This window comes from Mustelus asterias, chromosome 16 (assembly GCF_964213995.1).
Source record: "Mustelus asterias chromosome 16, sMusAst1.hap1.1, whole genome shotgun sequence".
Taxonomy (NCBI): Eukaryota; Metazoa; Chordata; class Chondrichthyes; order Carcharhiniformes; family Triakidae; genus Mustelus; species Mustelus asterias.
In genome coordinates this window covers 47559788-47579498 of record NC_135816.1, presented here as the reverse complement: position 1 = coordinate 47579498, position 19711 = coordinate 47559788, and the positions used below count along the sequence as shown (strand labels likewise).

The following is a 19711-nucleotide window of genomic DNA, read 5'->3' as shown; positions in this document are numbered from 1 at the left end:
AGTAAATTTCTGACCCAGGTACGGAACAAAGGTAACATAGCTGGCTAGGGAACAAATACAGTAATAAAACAAAATGATAAAATGACTGTTAAAAATGAAATACGAGGAACAACTACTAAAAATGTATTAAAGTGCCTCTCAAAAGGTACAGTCACACTTGAGAAGATTACTGAATTTTGTGAAATATCAGAAAGGATAGGTGAAGGTAATGCTGCAGACATTAAGGGTTAAGAATTGGCTGAGGGACCCTGACTCACACAAGTTTCATTGGAGGTAGGAAGTACTCTAATTTGTGCTGCCTGCTCATTGCTGTGATCATAGCGTAGGGCCGAGCTATCTGCCGCGTTCCTGCTGTCTCTGTGCTTTGCAAGGAAGTCAGCAGCAATGTGCTGCAAGCAGCAGGTGCAGTTAGCCTGCTCTTCTGAGAGGGAAAATTCATGGAACAATATTGGTGTAAAGTAAAACATGGAAAATGGAACCCCAAGGCAGAAAAAGGATTCTAGGACAAGGGATGCAGGACCAAAGGCATTCATGGTAGAGGTGGGCATGAGTCAGTCTGCAGAGGACCAGGAGACCTTCAAGGACCACCCTCAGAAGAGAGTTGGAGCAGCTGGTCAAGGATGTGGCAGTAGTGACACCAAATCTCAGATGACCTTAGGTTACCGAGCTCAGTGAAGGCACAATCAGGACATCTTGAATATACAACATAGCAAACTCTCAAGCTTCTCCCACGACAAACCCTATCAATCACCCAGCGGCACTCCCTGGCAGTCAGAACTGATGCCTGACCTCAAAATACTCCAGCTTACTCTCTCATATCTGTCTGCTTCACATCCACCTCTCCTTCTGCTTCCACATATTTCCAATTGTTCAGCTACGGCTAGGACATCACCCAAACATAATGCAAGACGGTCACTGCCATTCTTCCCTCTCACTTGCAGGACACATGGCATATCATAGAAGGGAATAGAGCAAAACTGACAGCAAAACTGACGGGGAACAAGGACGTCTGCACCTCCTGAACCCTAAAGAGGAAATGGTTCTCAGCATTATGGGGCTGTCTCTGTCAAAGCCCATTTTATCCAGCATTGTTGGGAAGATAGAGCATGAGGATATTTTCCTGCCTTATGTCCCTTCTCAACTTCCGTCTCACTCTCATCCTGAGATCTGACATGACAAGTAAGTTGCAGATGGTGTGACCATGAACATCTTGCTTCTCACCCCACTCTTCCCTCACATCCACCTTCCCCTTCTGACTTTTACTTTCAGACACTCAAAAACTGCCACTAACCCAGTCAGAGAACACCCTGGAAGCAAAAAGAGAACAATAGCACAGCACCAATGAAGAAGCCCCACACTTGATCTGGCACTTGAAGCCACCAGCTCAAATACTGGCACTGCATGTACCTTAGAGTCCACTATAGAGTTGTAATTAACACGTGGTGAGTCAGCGGGCATAAGTGGGCTGCAGCCAGACCAGGGGTAAAAGAGAGTTCATTTGTCAGTTCACCAGAGGGCAAGATCGCAGACAAGGTCTTGTGTCATGGACTCAGATTAACGCATCAATGGGACAACATACGGGGAAGTATTGATGCACATGCATACTTACCTGCCAGACAGCCTCCCGTCATTGTAAAGGAGCATGGAAGTGTCTTGCTCCAAGTTGACACAGAGCATCATACACAGTTCCCTCTCTGTAGCCATCTCCCTGTTATGCTACAGACCCAGTGGCACTGCTACTGCTGCTCCCATACCTGTCATAGCCTTTATGTGAGCAGGTCACCTAATCCTCTGCCCTCCCTGTGAAGATGCAGCAACACTCTCTGCCGCATCCAGAAACTTATTACAATGCCTCCAGAAAACTACTCCAGAGTAACGCCAAGAATTTTGCCTGGATTGAAAATTGAATTGAGAATTGTAAAAGCAGTGAAGTTATGTAATACATTTATAGAATCCTAGTTAGACTACATTTGAAGCAGTGCGAATAGTCCTAGTGCCATAAAAAATATTAAGAAGATCTGGAACAGGTGCAAAAAGGCTTTACAAGATGTCAGAACTGAGAATTAGCATTAAGAAAGACTAAATAGGCTGTGGCTCCTTCTCTCGAAAAGAGAATACTGAGGGGGTAACCTGATAGAGATCTTTAAGTTTCTGAAAGGGGTTTATAGGGTAAACTTAGAGAAGATGTTTCCACTCACAATAAAGACCACAACAAAGGACTGTAAGCATAAGATAGTCACTAATAAATCCAACAAGAAATTCAAGGGCAGCATCTTTACCCAGTGAATGGTTAGAACGCGGAAATCACTATCACAAGGAGTAGTTGAGGCAACCAATATAGGCACACCTCAGGAGAAGCTGGAAAAAAATCATGAGGGTGAAAGGACTGGAAAGATTAAGTTAGATGAAGAAGAATGGGAGTAAGCTTTAGAGGAGCATAAACACTGGCATGGATCTGTTGCGCTGAATGATCTGTAAAATATCCAGGGGAACCATTCTCCAGCAGCACTGAACTGATGGCAGAATTGTTTTGGGTTGTCTTCTCTTCCAAATTTCACCCAGGACTTTACGTGGAAACTATTAAACATCAGTAACTGCCATGTAAACTAGATCGCATTTTAATCTGAGTTCAACCTCAACATCGTGCAGCTGTTTACTTGATATTATTATACATCTGTTTCCTCTTTGGAAGCTTTGATCATACCACTAAGAGTGGTTGGTGGATTGTAACTAAATCGCTGATAATCATCAAAAGAACAAAGGAAACTTTAGTAGACTTTTCTTGAGAAGCCAGAGCACGGAGGTGGGCCTTTTAACCGTCTAGCCTCAGCACTTGGCAGACCCTGTGGTTGCCTCCAAACCGTTTCTGGAGACAGCATGTACAGCACCCCCTTAAGGTAGTAGGACAGGTAAATAAAGTGGTTAAGAAAGCATATGGTATACTTGCCTTTATTAGCTGAGGCATAGGCTGCAATTCACCCATCCCGCTGCGCTAATTTTTTAGCACAGCGGGCCGGGAGATTCTCACGTCAGCCGATTCGTGGGGTTCGCACGCGATAGTATCTCCCAGCGCCAGATTTCTGGCAGCGTCAGCTCCGCGCTAGAAATCAGCAGAGAGGCATTTTAACACGGATCTGCATTTCATTTAAATGAGATTAGCAGGCCCAGGACTGAAATCTCTAGACCCACTAGAACCTCTTGGGAAGCCAGCGATCGGGGCGGGCTGGGGGGAGTGATGGGGTGAGGGGGGGGGGGGGGGGTCAGCCTGCTGGGTAAGCTGGGACTGTGGGTGTTGGAGGGAGGGGGGGGGGGGTTGGTGCTGGGGGGGAGGGGTAACTGTTAGGGGGTGGCGGGGTTGGAGATCGGGGTGGGCTGGGAGGGAGGGTTTTGGGGCTGGCCTGGGAATGGTCGGGAGGCCAGCAATCGAGTGTGGGGGGCTCGGTGAGCTGGCAATGCGGGGATCGCGGGGTTGGCCAGCAATCGGGTGACTGGCAGTGCGCATGCGCCGATCTCGGCACTGACAGATCACAGCATGCACAGTGGTCCGCTCAGCGCTATGCTGTCAGCTCTCCAGCGGGAATAGGCCCTGCCCACAGATTTTAATGCTATTCATGCTAGTGACCTCTGCAGTGCACAGAGTTCTTCTCTGAACTCCCACTGAAAAAACGAGGGTGAGTTACTCCAGTTTACATGTGAATTCAACATTTAGAATTTTTTGGGAGAGTTACGGCCATTGAGTTTGGGTAGACTGGAGTTGCTTTCCATGGAGCAGAGGAGACTGAAGGGGGACATGATTGAGATGTATAAAATTATGAGGGGCATAAATACAGTAGCCAGGAAGAAACGTTTCTCCTTGGTGGAGGGATCAATAAATATTGGGCATAGATTTAAGGCAGTGGTTCTCAAAGGGTGCGGCGCGCCACACTGGTGCGGCAAGTGTGGCGGGAAGATTCAAGGACAATCAAAGAAACATTTAAACATGGTTTAAACAAGCATTGTTTTATACTTTCTGGATGTCCCATGATCATATTATAAAGTAGTTGTGTTCTATGTTATGAATCAAGCACTGCTAGGAGTTGTTTTTTTTTTGTTTTTGAATGTATTTCTTATCAGTAAAAAATTTGGTGTGGCGCGAGCAAATTTTTATTCCGAAAGTGCAGCCCAGTGAAAAAAGTTTGGGAACCACTGATTTAAGGTAAGGGGCAGGGGGCTTAGAGGGGTGTGAGGAAAAACCTTTTCACCCAAAGGCTGGTGGGGTCTGGAACTTGCTGCTTGAAAGGGTGGTGGAGGCAGAGACCCTCATAACATTCGAGGAGTATTTAGATGTGTACTTGCAATGCCAAGGCATACAAGACTATGGGCCAAGTTCTGGTAAATGGGATTAGAATAGTTAGGTGGTTTGTCTTTGGCACAGATGCAATGGACTGGAAGGTTCTGTATACACCTATGAATCTAGGACAGCAGTCCCAACCCCAGCATGCACCCTTACTCCCAGGACAAAGTTCCCATTATTCAGGGCACTACTTCCCAAGACAGGCGTGCTATTTACTCAGCACCAGTAATCCTTTTCCTGCACTGCACGGAATTCTTCCTGATCACATGCCATTTGCTTATTGTCTATGCCACTTCAAACTAGGCCTGGTTGGTTTTGTAATGTGCTCTTTTCCTACAACCTTCTGGAGAGAGAACCTCCCCCCACTGTGTCATGAAGGACATCTCAGATGGCATCTTCAAAATGCAGAGCAGCCTGTCCCAGGTGACAGCCTTCTGCCTCTCTTCTGGGACCACTGATGATTGCATCCTTAAAGTCAAACAGCACCTATAGTAATGATTGTCATAATCTGTTAAAAGCGAACCCACACTTATATTTAGTTCTGACTCCATTTCCACCCTTGTGGCTGCTAATTGGCCACCCATGCCATCCTTCAGTTCATTAAGTGTCTGACCCGTGAAAACCAGGGGCGTGACTTCTTTCCTCCTCCCCTTCAACTCTTAGTCAAGTGTCTCTTACATCATCATCATTATGGGAGGTGCTACTTACACAGTCCCATACATTAACCCTTACTACCCTAATACTACATCTCTCCCCCCCTCCCCCCCCAAGTCTTTGTCCATACCTTTTTTCACATTAATGTTTATATACTACCCCATCTTCCTGACTCCATCTGCCAGGCGGCTTCGCAATTCTCCCTGATCAAGTTCTTGTCAGATTTAGAAGTTCAATGATCTCTTTTGAATATTGTTCCTCGACTTGGCTGGTCTCCATTGAGAGTTGTAGTATTTGGTTCTTCATTAATTTCGGACTCAACATTTGGTTCTTCCAAATGTCTGACTGACCGTCATCTTTGAGGAACGGGAATATGATTTCTCTGGTTTCTTCATATAGTATCTCCTGAAGATGTACTAAATATCTACTCTGTTGATTGTCATCTCTCTGAACTATTACTCCTTCTTTGCCTTGGTCCGACTTTTGGATATGGACTTGATTCTTTTCTTCCTCTCTACTTTTCTCCATCTCTTGTCCCTCGCTCTTGATTTATTTTTGAGGCTCTATCCCTCTCTTTGCATCTCACATGTTCCCTACTCTTGCCTCTTGAGTTTGCCCTCATTCATTTGAATGATTTTCCTGTCTTTCCTTATTTTTGCATGACTCCTTGCAATCTCTCATTCTTGAACTCTCCTATCACCCTGCACTTCTATCCCTGGAAGTATTATTTTGGGCAGGCTGGGAAGCTTTGAGGAATCCAACTGACCAATATCTTGGTTTCCCTCAAAATCCAGCAGATTTTGATTTATCAATAAGATCAACCTGCCTACTGCGCCATTAAAATCAAGTTTCTATCCTTTTTAGGGGTTAAAACTTACTCACCAGTTCCACAATCTTTGTTTGGTTCTCCAACTCGAAGCCTATGATCACTGGGCCAAGATTTTCTTTGCAGACTACCACATGCTGTGGTTCAGCCCGGAATGACCTGCGCAGTTGAATTTCTGACCTTTCTGCCTCCATTTTGCCCATGGAGCAGCTTTGGAGCACATCATAAGAACATAAGAACTCGGAGCAGGAGTAGCCAATCTGGCCCCTCGGGCCTGCTGCGCCATTCAATACAACCATGGCTGATCTTTTTGTGGCTTCAGCTCCACTTACCCACCCGCTCTTAACCACTTACCCACCCACCCTTAATTCCTTTACTGTTCAAAAATCTATCTATCAGTTGTACCTTGCAGAGCTCTGCAGTTTTGCCCCACTTCTAAGTCAAACATTAAATCTTCTTTAAAATTGATTGTACAGGGTTTTGGGGGGCGGGGGCATCACTGCTGCCACGATATTGCATGTTAGTTGCTCTGGCTGAGGAATATTATTGACAGGACATTTGTATGTTTAAAAAAAAACTTGTTTATTTGATATTACTGAACCATATACAGATATACATGATTAGATGTTACTCTGCTGAAGCGAGGAACATTCTTCCCCTTGACTCTTAGCCATATGTCTCTCATTAACCCTGACAACCCTAATATTACAGACTCAATCCTGTGATAACCATCCAGGTTCCATATCCCTATATTCCCCCTTTCCTTCACTTGCCTATGTTAAATGTTGATCTGTGCTAGGAAATTTCTTGTGAGTCCTTCCTTTCCTCCGCCGTAGCGTCGGAGGTTACAGGAGAAACCTTGATGAAACCACTGCATCATTCACTAACTTCAGTTATACATTCCAGACTCGCAACCTTTTGTCTAAAAAATATATAGTGTATGTTATAAGTTTTTAGGTGGCTCATCCACAACGTCAGATATGATAGAATATTATATAACTAGTAAGGGATTAAGTGGAAATAAGGGAACTGTCATTTAAGCTGCAAAATCTCCCCAGTCTAGATAACACACTGGGGCAAAACCAGAATATTCATCATTAGATTTAATATCATCAGTTGATTTCATCACATTTGATTGTGCATAATAAGAATAAAATATAATAAAAACTAAATATATCTAAAAAAAATTATGACTAACATATTGCAATTAAAATGTTATGTTAAAATAACAAGTGTTGAAATAGACTAAAAAATTAAAAGTTTTAAAATAAAATACCATAAAAACCATGATAAGAAATAAGTTCAAATTTAAGGTGTCTGAGGCAGAGGCATCTGTAGATAGTCCCCCTTAGAGGGAGGAGGACAGTCATGGTGATGCTTTGCTGGGCAATGATGGGGGACCACAGGAATCACAGATTGGGGTCGATTCTTGGAGAAGCAGATGTGTTTCCATCTATAGGAGTTCCCCGAGGCTGTGCAGGCTCATGGATTATGAATGGAGAAGTCCACTGCAGCAGATGAGATTGACCATGTCTTGGGTCCATGAGTGCACGACTTCCTCCGACAAGAAGACGACAAACACGACAGAGAGTCTTATGCAGCAGTACATGATGTGCATGCAAGAGCAGCATACTGTCCTGCACAAAATACTTGATGCTTTATGCAACCTGGACCAGTCAATTCAGAATTTAAGCACTGATGTCCGTGGAATACATGAAACACTTTGCAGCCTGGACACTTCAGTCACTCGTGGCCTGAAGATAGCTAGAGGCTGCACCAGTTGCGCCCCGACATTAGCCTCCCTCAAGCTAACTGATGTGCCAACCAAGTGCTGAGGGTGTGCCTGAGGAGGATGAGGGTACAAACTCCTTGTCCCACCCTTATCAAACTGTTTCCTCAGCCCCTCTCACTGAAGGAGCATCTGTGGTGAGGGCCCTGGTGACGGCGGCTGTCCCTGCAGAGATGCAGGCAGACCAGTCCCAAGGGATACCTCCAAGATGAGGATGAGTGCCACATCATAGCCACAAAGCCAGAGACAAAAGCAGACCACCTCCACCCACTCAACATGGGAGCACTACATAGGAGTTTCTGAGCGTGGACGGCACCACTTCAGTCTTAGTACTAAGTGGGAAACTGAGGTGTGATGTTTATGTAACCTCTTAGTAAAGCTCACTTTGTTAATAAACTCATGTGTCGCCAACATGAGATGCGTGATGCTCTTAACTCTGTGCTGAAAGGTAGTAACAGTGAGTGAACAAGGTATCAACTCCTCACCAATGACAATGAGGACTCCAGGCAGTAGTCTAGACCTCTGTGATGACAAGATTGCACGGAGTGCAAGCACAGCTGTCCTCTGCTCTCCTGATGCCTGGAATTTTGTTATGCATGCTGCCTCTGCACTGCTCTGATGGTCTCTGTATGTGACGGTGCAGTAACCATTTCTAGCTGCACCCTCCTGTTGATCAAGTGAGGTGCAAGCAGCCTGGTTGGATGATCCATTTCCCCCTTTACCACCGCGTTTACCAATCCGGAACCGCGCTTTTAGGGACCTGCTGAATAAAAGTCTGAGTCGGGTGCTCCAGCCTCTGAAGAGCGTATTCAGTGTTTCCAACGGCTCTCTGGCTCAGATCAGTAGTGCGGGGGAGGAGGGAGGCGGGTCAGATCATTCTCTAGTTGGAGGGGGCAGGAGGGGAGTGAGGTCAGATTCTTGTCTGGTTTGGGGGGGTGGAGGAGGAGGAGGCGGGTCAGATGTATCTCTGGCGGGAGGGGAGGGCCGATCATTGTCTGGTGGTGGGGGAGGAGGGCTGATTGTTGTCTGATGGTGGGGGGGAGGGACGATCATTGCCTCGCGGAGGAGGCGGGTCAGATGTTCTTCTGGAGGGAAGGGGGAGTGAGGCCAGACCATTCTCTGGGGGGAGAGAGTGAGGCAAGTTAGTTGTCGGGGGAGGGGGGAATGAGGCCAGATCGTTGTCTTGGGGGGAGGAGGGAGGCGGGAAAGATGTATCTCGGGGGGGGAGGGGCAGATGGATCTCTGGTGGGGGGCAGATGGATCTCTGGTGGGGAGGCAGGGGGGTCCGCTGCCACTCTGCGGGCGATCGGTGGGGGGGAAGGGGGGCAGCGGTGGGTAGTGGGGGGTGGATAAGGGGGGCAGTGATGTGTGTGTGTCCCCCTTATCCACCCCCCCCGCTACCCACACACATCACTGCCCCCCTTATCCACGCCCCCACTACCCAGACCGATCGTCACCCCTGCCCCCCTCCCCCCCCATTGATAGCCCGCAGAGTGGCAGTGGACCCCCCTGCCCCCCCACCAGAGATCCATCTGTCCCCCCACCAGAGATCCATCTGCCCCCCCTTACCCGCCTCCCTCCTCCCCACCCCCACCCCCGAGATACACCCTCGCTCCCGCTTTTCGCTCTCGGGTCGCTTTCTCCGCTTTCTGCGGCTCGGGAGCGATCTGACACGGTCGCGCTTTTTCCAATTTTTTTCTAACTGTGTATGCACAGTTCAGAGCTCCGATCATTCCGGCCGCACTTAGCCCCGCCCACAGTGTGAATGGGACTGGAGATGGCTGAGAGCGTATGGGGGCGCCTGAAAACAGATTTCTAAGTCGGATCTGTACTACGCCCAGATTCGGCACTTAGAATGAAAATCGGGCCCGAAGTGTTTGTAGTCATGCGGTGAAGTTGGAACTGGTGTTGCATTATGATTATGACTCTTAAACCTCATTTGAATATAGTGATAAAGCTCCTGCCTAATTTCACACAAGATATCAAGATTTCCCAGAAAGTCTGGTGAAATGTAAAATCAGTGAAAGCTAGGTCAAAGGGCATTATCTTCCAGATACCACTGTCCAGGTTTTGAGTGGAAATGGGGTGGTATAAAGCGAAAAACTTTTTCTCAAATCTTTAATGGGGAACTAGTGAGTGAGTACCCCAGCTTCACGAAATTGCTTTAATTTCAGTGTTAAATCAATCTGTGAGGACTGCAAGACCACATGTGAAGAAACAACTGTCCGACAGAGCATCTTATCCTGGTCCTATCTCCGTAACTCCACGTATTTATCGCACTAATTCCCCTAACCTACACTCTTTGGACACTAACGGGTAACTTAGCATGGCCAATCCAACTAACCTGCACATCTTTGGACTTTGGAAACTGGGGAACCCGGCGGAAACCCATGCAGATACGGAGAGAACATGCAAACTCCACACAGACAGTCACCCAAGTCCAGAATCAAACACTGGTCCCTGGCGCTGTGAGGCAGCCGTGCTAACCACTGTGCAACCATGCCACCCAATATTCTTTGAAGATTTATGGAGTTGCACATATTAAAAAAGTTGAACCTAATTTTAATATTTATTCACATTTTTGGAATATGGGGGCTTGATTTTCAAGTCTGCCAATTGATAGATGTAGGAAATGATTTACCTCATTCAACAACCAATTTACATAAAGCACCTGGAAAGATACTGTCACAAATCATTAAGAGCCAATTTATGTGAAACTCTCAACTCATTAGTCTCAATTAAATAAGTCATCTTAATGACCTTTTGTCACATCTAAGTGCTTGTGATAAAAGAAGCAGCAGATGTAGTTACCCTCTGATAAGGAGATAAAAGGGCTAATTAAATTGATTAAAATACGTGACTCACTGAATGGATTGTATCCACAAAGTTGATTGTTGAATATAATTAAAATGCATTTGACAGTGGTTAGCACTGTTGCCTCACAGCGCCGGGGACCTGGGTGCGATTCCCAGCTTGGATCACTGTCTGTGTGGAGTTTGCACATTCTCCCCGTGTCTATGTGGGTTTCCTCCGGGTGCTCCAGTTTCCTCCCACAGTCCAAAGATGTGCGAGTTAGGTGGATTGGCTATGCTAAAATTGCCCCTTAGTGTCAGGGAGATTAGCCAGGGTAAATGCATGGGGTTATGGGGATAGGGCTTGGGTGGGATTGTGGTCGATGCAGACTCGATGGGCCGAATGGCCTCCTTCTGCACAATAGGATTCTATGATCTACGATGACAAAACGTTTCAATAAAGTTAATACTTGAGTTTTAAAATCATTAAAATTTTAATTTTTCAGTTTCATTGATTAGTTGGCAATAGCATTTGAGATGGTTAGATTGTGCAGTGCCAGATATTAACACTAAAATTATAAAGATGCTTTAACAGACAGCCTTTAAGACATATTCACATCGGAATTTGAGAAGATTCGCAATAAATGAATTTGAACAAAGAATTTTAAAGAATTTGAATTATTGAGGTGGATCAAATATGGAATTTCTTAAGGCAAGCAGAGGAATAAATTGACAAAGTGAGGAATATAGAGAATAAGAGCGAATCCAGGCCTTTGCATTATAAATTGGAGAAGGGAACTTTTTGGCATTCTCTGGTGATATGGGAAAATAAGAAACTTAAAAACTTATGGTCTGACTGGCTTTTACCTCTGATACTTTGAAGTTTTGAATCCCATAGCAACTTCCTCCTTTTCCTACCCCAGACCAATGTACATATACTACTGTTAGGCAAAGAAAGTTCCGAGATTGCATTAGGTGCAGGAAATGACTTGTTTTTGACTGATCCGTGGCAAGATTAGTTCCTGTCCCTCTGTGATCTGCGTGAGTATTTCCTACTGTCTTTCTAGGACTGGTCAGTAATGCTTGACCAACATGGAAGGAGCGAGCAGCATTAATAGACACAGAGGTCTGTTGTAGATCAGAAATTGTTACCCTCTTCCAGGATTGTTCTCTCTCAGCACATTACAAAAAAGCTGTCTTTGAGGTAATATTTTGAATTCTTTGTTAAATATTTTGTTTAGCTTCTAAAATATAGATTTAGGATTATTATTATCATGATGCAATATTAACCAAAAATCTCAGATGAATATTTGAAAATATTATTTGCTATTCCATCTGAAAGTGCCAATTGTGGTGTAGTTGTGTGCTGCAATGACATTGTGAAAAGCTTTGAAACTAGTCAGGAAAATCATTAATTTTATTTTAAGCTTTTGGAACCAGCAAGCTGCAGGCATTGTATGATCAGTAAAGATGTAAAGTTTCTTTGAGTAGTGCAAGGTACACTTAAATAGGTGGAGACGTGAAACAAAACAGAAGCACCCAAGAAGGGAACAATAGTTCATTTACAAGAAACGCTGTTACGATTATCATCTTGACAACATTTAGTTTTATGGGTGAGTCAAATTCTTGGGTTCATTTTTCTTGATTAAAAAAAAGCGCAAATATTTAAACCAATGTTTGCAAATGTTAAATAGTAAAAGTAAACAATTTGGCATGTTTCATGGGTGTGAGCTTCTGTGCACGAAGTTTTAACAAGCTGCTTTTCTTAGTCGTATTCACTGGCAATGAAGAGACAATCATGTCAGGACTTGCTGGCTGCCACTATGAACTGTCAGGACTTGCTTTATTGTGCATTAAACAATAAATAAAGCAGACTATCAATGTCTAGAAAGTGGAGTTTGTGAGGTACTTTTTAATCTGTGTTCAGCTTTGAGCCCAGACTCGGCACTGCATGAGTTGTATCCAGTTTTCACGCACCAAGAGGTCCAAGGTTGGAAGGAAATTAATCTTCAGGCCTCATCACCATATTGTGCAGGTTGGTAATCTTTGTTGGTTGGTAATCTTTGTTGGTTGGTAATCTTTGTTGGTTGGTAATCTTGGTCAGTAATGCTTGACCAACATGGAAGGAGCGAGCAGGAATATATTTACTATTATATTTAGAAAACAACAATGTGTTAAAATTTATAAGAGAAAAATACTTTCATTTAGAATACATGCTACAATAACTAACATGTTAACACAAATAACGAAGGGCATTGAAATTTAAATGACACGATTTATACCACTTCATTTTATATCCAGAACTCTGAAGAAGAAGTATGTACTTTAGAATTACAGCTTTTAAACATCAAATGGTGAGTGCCTTTTGTATTGTCTACAGCATGTGCATCTTTTTAAAATTAAAAAAATCCATGAAGCAATTTTCTGTTAAATTTTTCAAAGGCTATGCTTTGTTGTTCATTGAAATAATAATTTACATCACGCTACCAATCATTAACTTATGTGTTTACTCAAAGTAGAATTACTCATTACATTCTCATGCTACCAGACACACAGTGATCAGGAAATTGAGCAGATAATCCTGTAGTTAGCAGTAAGAACAGTCCAATAATGAGCTGCCAGAGGAGATGGTAGAGGCTGGTACAAATGCAACATTTAAAAGATATTTGGACAGGTACATGGATGGGAATGGTTTAGAGGCATATGGGCCAAATGCAGGCAAATGGGACTAGTTCAGTTTAGGAACCTGGTCAGCATGGACGAGTTGGGCCGAAGGGCCTGTTTCCGTGCTGTATATCTCTATGACTCTCTATGATTCTAATTGTTTTAGTTCATAACAACCCTTATCTCTAAAAGCTTATTTCTGTTTTTGTCAACTCATATTATAATGTGTCAAATGCTACATTGTGAAACATTCAGCGTTTGAATATCTGAAATATTTGACTGTGTAAAGGCAAATGAATGTCTGAACAAGTTAGATCAGATTGTTTTGGTTCGGTGGCAAAGTATGCAAAGCTAAGCGTTTCTGTATCCTCATTCGATACCAGAGGCTCTGTGTACAAGAGAAGGGAGCAACATAGTCTCCTCTCTAACCAGAGAGAAGCAGGATGAGTAAGCATGTGCCTTTCCAGGGTATAGTAGGATTCCCAATGACTCAGGGAGCCAGGGAGTTGTACCTGATCACAAGTGGTAGCTATTCCTTTAGCACGCAGTTGGTGTGCAACTATGCAAAGAGCATTGTTTTGATGAATGCCGACACTGTTGGAAGCAGTATAATGCTTTTATCTTGTCAGCCATTCTGGCCAGATTTGAGCCACCATGACAAACCAGGGAGTGGGGAGAGTTTATAATAATCAGCTGCTTTGTCACAAGGGCTATCTTTTCACCACCCAACCATACCTAGACAGTATGTTTTCACAAGGAATGTTGTAGAGCAAGCCATCGGCATGTTGAAACAACAGTTCCCTGGAGTGGGATGTGTGAGGGCTTCACCCATGGAGTTATTTGTATCCAAAACTCGGGTCATCCATGATTATCTTGGCCACACCTTCAGTGCATGCTTAAATCCAGAACGCTGCACTTCCAACTGTCTCCCTCAATACACATGTTCCATAGTTTGCTATCACAGCTCTTCTCTTACCTTCAACTTATTTTATATTCATTTGTGGGACATGACTGTAGCTGGCTGGCCAGCATTTATTGCCCATCCCTACTTACTCGAGGGCAGTTGAAAGTCAACCACATTGCTGTGGCTCTGGAGTCACATGTAGGCCAGACCGGGTAAGGATATTAATGAACCAGATGGGCTTTTCCTGACAATTGACAATGGTTTTATGGTCATCAGTAAATTCTTAAATCCAGATATTTTTTATTGAATTCAAATTCCACCATCTGCCATGGTGGGATTCGAACCCGCGTCTCAGAACATTAGCTGAGTTTCTGGTTTAATAGTCAAGCGATAATACCACAAAGCCATCGCCATCACTGATGATACCAAGCCAGGTGGGAAGGTAAGCTGTGGGGACAGCACAGAGAGGCTGCAAACAGATATAGATGTTTTAAGTGAGTGGGCAACAAGATGGTAGATAGATTATAATGTGGGAAGTGTGAAGTTATACACTTTGGTTTTAAGAATAGAAAAGCATAATATTTTTTAAAAGGTGTGAAACTTGAAAGTGTTGATGTTCAAAGATACTCAGGTGTGCTCATACAAGGAATGCTGAAAGTTAACACGCGGGTACAGCAAGCTATTAGGAAGGCAAATTCCATTTGGCTTTTATTGCAAGGAGATTGGAGTACAGAAATAAAGAAGTCTTGCTGCAATTGTACAGAGTTTGGATGAGACCACGTCTGGAATACTGTGCACAGTTTTGATTTCCACATTTAAGAAAGGCTATTGGAGGCAGTACAGTGTGTTCTCTAGATTAGTCCCTGGGATGAGGGGGTTGAGAAGCTGAGTAAATTGGGCTGATATTTTCTGGAGTTTAGAATAGTTAGAGGTGATTTCATTAAAACCTGCAAAGTTCTGAAGGGGTTAGGTAGAGTGGATGCTAAGAGATTATTTTCACAGGTTGGGTAGTCTAAAACATGGGGGCACATTCTCAGGATAAGGGATCAATCATTTGCAACTGTAATGAAGAGAAATTATGTTATTCAAAGGATTTTCCTCTCGTGTTTGCAGTGGGTGGGTTTGGCAGCGTGAGCAGAACATATCGCGAGAAGATCTTAGATGCATGACCCGGTGGCGTAAATGCAGGATGAGATCGTCCCCTCCCCCTGTTCAACATCAGGAACTCGTTATTATACATTTGTCTATCATTATTGGGCCCATACCCTCCATGTCAAATAAAGTGTCCATGGCAGCTTGATGTCAGGATGCTGTAATGTACGACTGGTTTCAAAAGGTTTGCCCTGGTGAGCCAAATTCTGAGGGGAGTTCAGAGATGAATATACTCAAGCTGGAGCAATACTCGCGGAACAGCTCCATGCCTTCAATGACAGGGAGGTCACAGGCAAATCTGAACAGCAGCCTTGGGTGTGGTGCGGTGGGCTTCTTTGAAGGGCTAGAGAGAAGGAAGGGAAGACTGGGGCATGGCTTCAGTGTGGTGGGGAGGGAGTGGGTGTTGGATGGTGGTGGCTTGTCAAAAATGACTGAAGGTTTCATGCAATCACAAGGAGTGGGGGGATGTGCTTATGGAGGCAGGATGTAGACAAGGACAAGGCCAATGGAAAAACATTTCAATGATCCCTTTGCAGCTGAGACTGTGGAGCTTCGGTTCAATTGACATGTTTGGAGTCGGACTAGTTACACAATTGTGCCCACTCAAACAGCACCTATGTCTGTTAGTGCCAATGATTGCTGGTCAACATTTAACCCTTGACACACACACTTCCGAATTCAATGACTGCTATGGTGTGACTGTACCACTGCCCAATGACAAGCTACAATATTTCCTTAGAATGGTGGCCATAGCACACTTCCCAAGGATAGGGCTCCAATTCTGAGTTCTATACTGAAGTGCCAATTGACAAGTCAAGTGACACCTCCCCTCCCCCAACATGTGGTGGTTGTTCCTTTAGGGTAACACAGCAAGTAAGGTTCATATGACCATATTGCCCTTAAAGGGACATTCATCACAATATATCACCAAATGGTGGCAGAGTTAAGTCCTGCATTGGAAGAGAACTACTCAGCAGAAATTGGTAGCAATGTCAGTTTTACAATGGGGAGAATTGCATATTTTGAGATGAACAGGAGAGGGATTGGAATGCAAGAGAGCCAGTTGTCCCATACCAACCTCAAATGGCTTGACTCTGGGCTCAATCCTAGTCTCATGCACGCACTTGTACTATACCGAATTGGAATCATCAATCATTTTTCTACCATGTAAATATTGAAGTCAAATATACTATTGCCAAATAATGAAATTAGGTGAGGCCACGTAGTCTAAGGATCAAGAGGGTGCCTCCCTGGTCAAATGGCTCTCTACTACACCATGTGGTGTATTTACATATTGTTATAGCAAATTGATGACTAATTGCTTTTAGTCAAAAATACTGTTCTGTGCCAGCGAGACCTACCCTTAGCCTTGTCTACGTATTATAGACCTTTTAGATAACAATACTGAATGACTATTTTATACTGAAGGCTCAGTTTGTAATACCATTGGTAATATACAGCACTCCATTATCTACAGTTAGGAAGATTTATCTAACCTAGCCACAGATTGTTTTTGTTGCTTTATTTTCTATAATATCTTTTTTTTTCACCCATTTTTCTGGCACAAAAATCTTTTCAACCAATTAATTTGTATCAGCAAGATTATTCGATATTGATCAGATTTATTTTCATACTTTTCAGTCATGGATATAGTAGGAAAGCAAATACTGTGATCTGATCTTGTGTGGGGCCCAAGTCCTGCATTGACCTGGAGACTGTATTTGGCCTATCAAATCCTGTCATTTAACCTGTGAATCCAGATAAGTTGATCATACTAACAATTGTTACTCGTTGGTTTTTTGTGTTTTAAACTCATGGGTTTGAGCTTTTGAAAGTACTGTTGCCTAAAAAATGGATAAATCCAAAATCATAACCAAGGGCAGAATTAGGACCACACAATATATACAAGTGTACTGGGCTCCAAGCAGATTGAGTGTGCGCTTTTTTATAAATACAAAATACACATACATTGCAATGCTTTCACCAACGTTTTAAAAATACTTATCAAAATCTCAATTATTTTACCTTCATTCAGTATTATGCCTGCTGAGGTTTTAGAATTTGGAGCTTGATTTCAGGAGAATGCATGCAAAGGATGAAGTCAGAATCCCAGAATCTTTACAGTACAGGAGGAGGCCATTTGGTCCTTCAAGTCTGCAGTGACTCTTTGAAAGAGCATTCGACCTAAGCCCACTCCCCAATCCCAATAACATTGTACATTCTCTCTTTTCAGATTGTAACCCAATTTCCTTTCAAATACCTCAATCGAACTTGCTTTCACCACCCTCTCAGGAAGGTTGTTCCATACTCCAACCACCCTCTGGGTGAAAAAGATTTTCCTTATGTCATCTTTACTCCTTTTGCCAATTATTTTGATTCTCATCCTCTGAGTGGAATAGTTTTTCACTATTTATTCTGTACGTACCACTAAGGAATTTGAATACCTCTATTTTACAGCCTTCTTTTTTCCAAGGAAAACAGGCCCAACCTCTCCAATCCATCTGCATAGCTACAGTTGTTTATCCATTAAATCATTCTTGTGACTCTCCTCTGTACTCTCTCCTTCACATCCTTCTTCAAGAATGCCACCCAGAACTGAACATAGAACTCCTAATGAGGCCTAACCAGTTCCACATGACCTACTTACTCTTGTACTCAATGCCTTTATCAATAAAGCCTAAGACACTATTGGCTTTATTAATTGCTTCTCTTCTCTGCATTGAGCTTCATCTGCCGCTTGTGTGCCCAATCCACCAATATAGTTGGAATTCTCCAGCTGTTCATGCCCCACCACACTGCCAGCAAAGGCAGAGAATTTGGCGCTCAGCCAAATCTCCGTTCACTACAGCGGGACCAGAAAATCCCGCTGGCATGAATGTCCAGAGAATCTCACCGTATGTGTGTCCTTTTGAAGTTCAAGACTATCCTCATCAAAGTTGACAACATTTCCAATCTTTGTATCATCTTCAAATTTTGAAATCATGTCTTGCACACCACAGTCTAGATCATTAATGTATATCACGAAGAGCAAGGATCCCGACACTGACCCCTGGGGAACTCCATGACAAGCCTTGCTCTGGTCTGAAAAGCAATCATTTATCATGGTTGAGTGAGTCGTGTCACTCAGCCAGTTTCTTATTCGGCTGCCTGTTTTCCCCTTTATTCCATGAGCTAGAATTTTGCTCACAAGTCTGTTGTGTGGCACTGCATCAAATGCCTTTTAAAAATCCATATACTTTGCATCAACAGCATTGACCCTACCAACCTTCTTTGTTACCACCTCAAAAAAGTCCAGAAAATTAGTTAAGCTTGATTTTCCCTTAATGAATCTATGCTGGCTTTCCTTAATTACCCTGCACTAGAGTTCCAGAAATTTGACAACCACTGAAATCAAACTGACTGGTCAGGATAGTTGCAGGCATTATCCTTGCACCCCTTCCTGGACAAGGGGTGTAACATTTGCAATTCTCCAGTCCTCCAGCACCACCCCTGCATCTAACGAAGATGGAAGGTTATCACCAGTGCCTCTACAAGTTCCACCCTCACCTTCCTCAATATCCTTGGATGCATCTCATCTGATCCTGGTATCTTATCAGTTTTAAGTAAAATCAGTGTTTCTAACACCTCCTCCCTCTTAATTGTAAATTCCTCAAGTGTATCAGACTGTGGGATAAAAACAGAAAATGCTGGAAACTGTCATCAGGTCTGGAAAGAGAAAGAGAATTAATATTTCAGGTCTGTCACCTTTCATCAGAACTGAGAATTATGTTAATTCTGTTTCTCTCCATAGATGTTGCCAGAATTGCTGAGTGTTTCAAGCAGTTTCTCTTTTGTTTCAGATTTCCAGCTTTAAAGCCAATTATATAAGATTGAGGGGAGAGTTGGCTATGGTTGACTAGGTAAATAGATTAAAAGGTATGGTAGTTTAAATAAAAGTGGTAAACATTTAAAGGAATAATTCAAACTGTTCAATAAAAATGCAGCCCATTTAAAAAGTCAGCGAGAAAGGTCCACCTGTGGCTTATTTAGGAAATTAAAGGCAGTATTAGATTAAAAGATTAAAAGTGGCCTCACTCCACAAAAACTTTGGGAGTCGACACAGGCAGAAAAATAACGTGAAAACCCAGAGCTTCTCCAGAGGGTTCACTGCTGAATCCCCCAAATCACATGGAAGATCAACTGAATTTGCAAGAACTTCACTTCAACCCCATTAGTTTCACTGTAAAACCCTTGAATATTACACCCAGTTAAATGATGTGTGTTGTAGAGTGTTGGAAACAGTTCAGTTGGTCTGAAGAAATCTTTGTCATACATCAGTTAATTGTGAGTCTTTATTTGAACTATTTACAAATATACAGTAAGAGATACCGGCTAGAACCTCTCTCCGTGCTTGCTGGTACTCACAGCTCTGTCCAACACCGGACTGACCCTGGGTGCAGGTCATGTACTGTCTTACATAACTCTGTGTGAGGTACTGTACTCAGTCCCACATTAACCCTGTAACCCTTTATACTACAAGGTGTAACTGAATACTAAGTTTATAATTATAACCTTGCATGTATTGGTACAGAATGAAAAGTATTGTTATTTGTGTGCT

The 19711-nt window shown here is 43.3% G+C and overlaps 1 protein-coding gene across 2 annotated transcripts in view; it reads right to left on the bottom strand.

Moving 5' to 3' along the window:
• Positions 1–11793: 11793 nt before the first annotated feature.
• Positions 11794–19711, bottom strand: part of kiaa1191 (KIAA1191 ortholog) — a 61418-nt gene continuing 53500 nt past the window's right edge. For both annotated transcript variants that reach the window (XM_078231056.1, XM_078231055.1), the window contains exon 9: positions 11794–12541. In XM_078231056.1, coding sequence (XP_078087182.1) covers positions 12495–12541 — 47 coding nt within the window. In that variant the 3' untranslated portion in view covers positions 11794–12494. The remainder of the gene's footprint in view (positions 12542–19711) is intronic.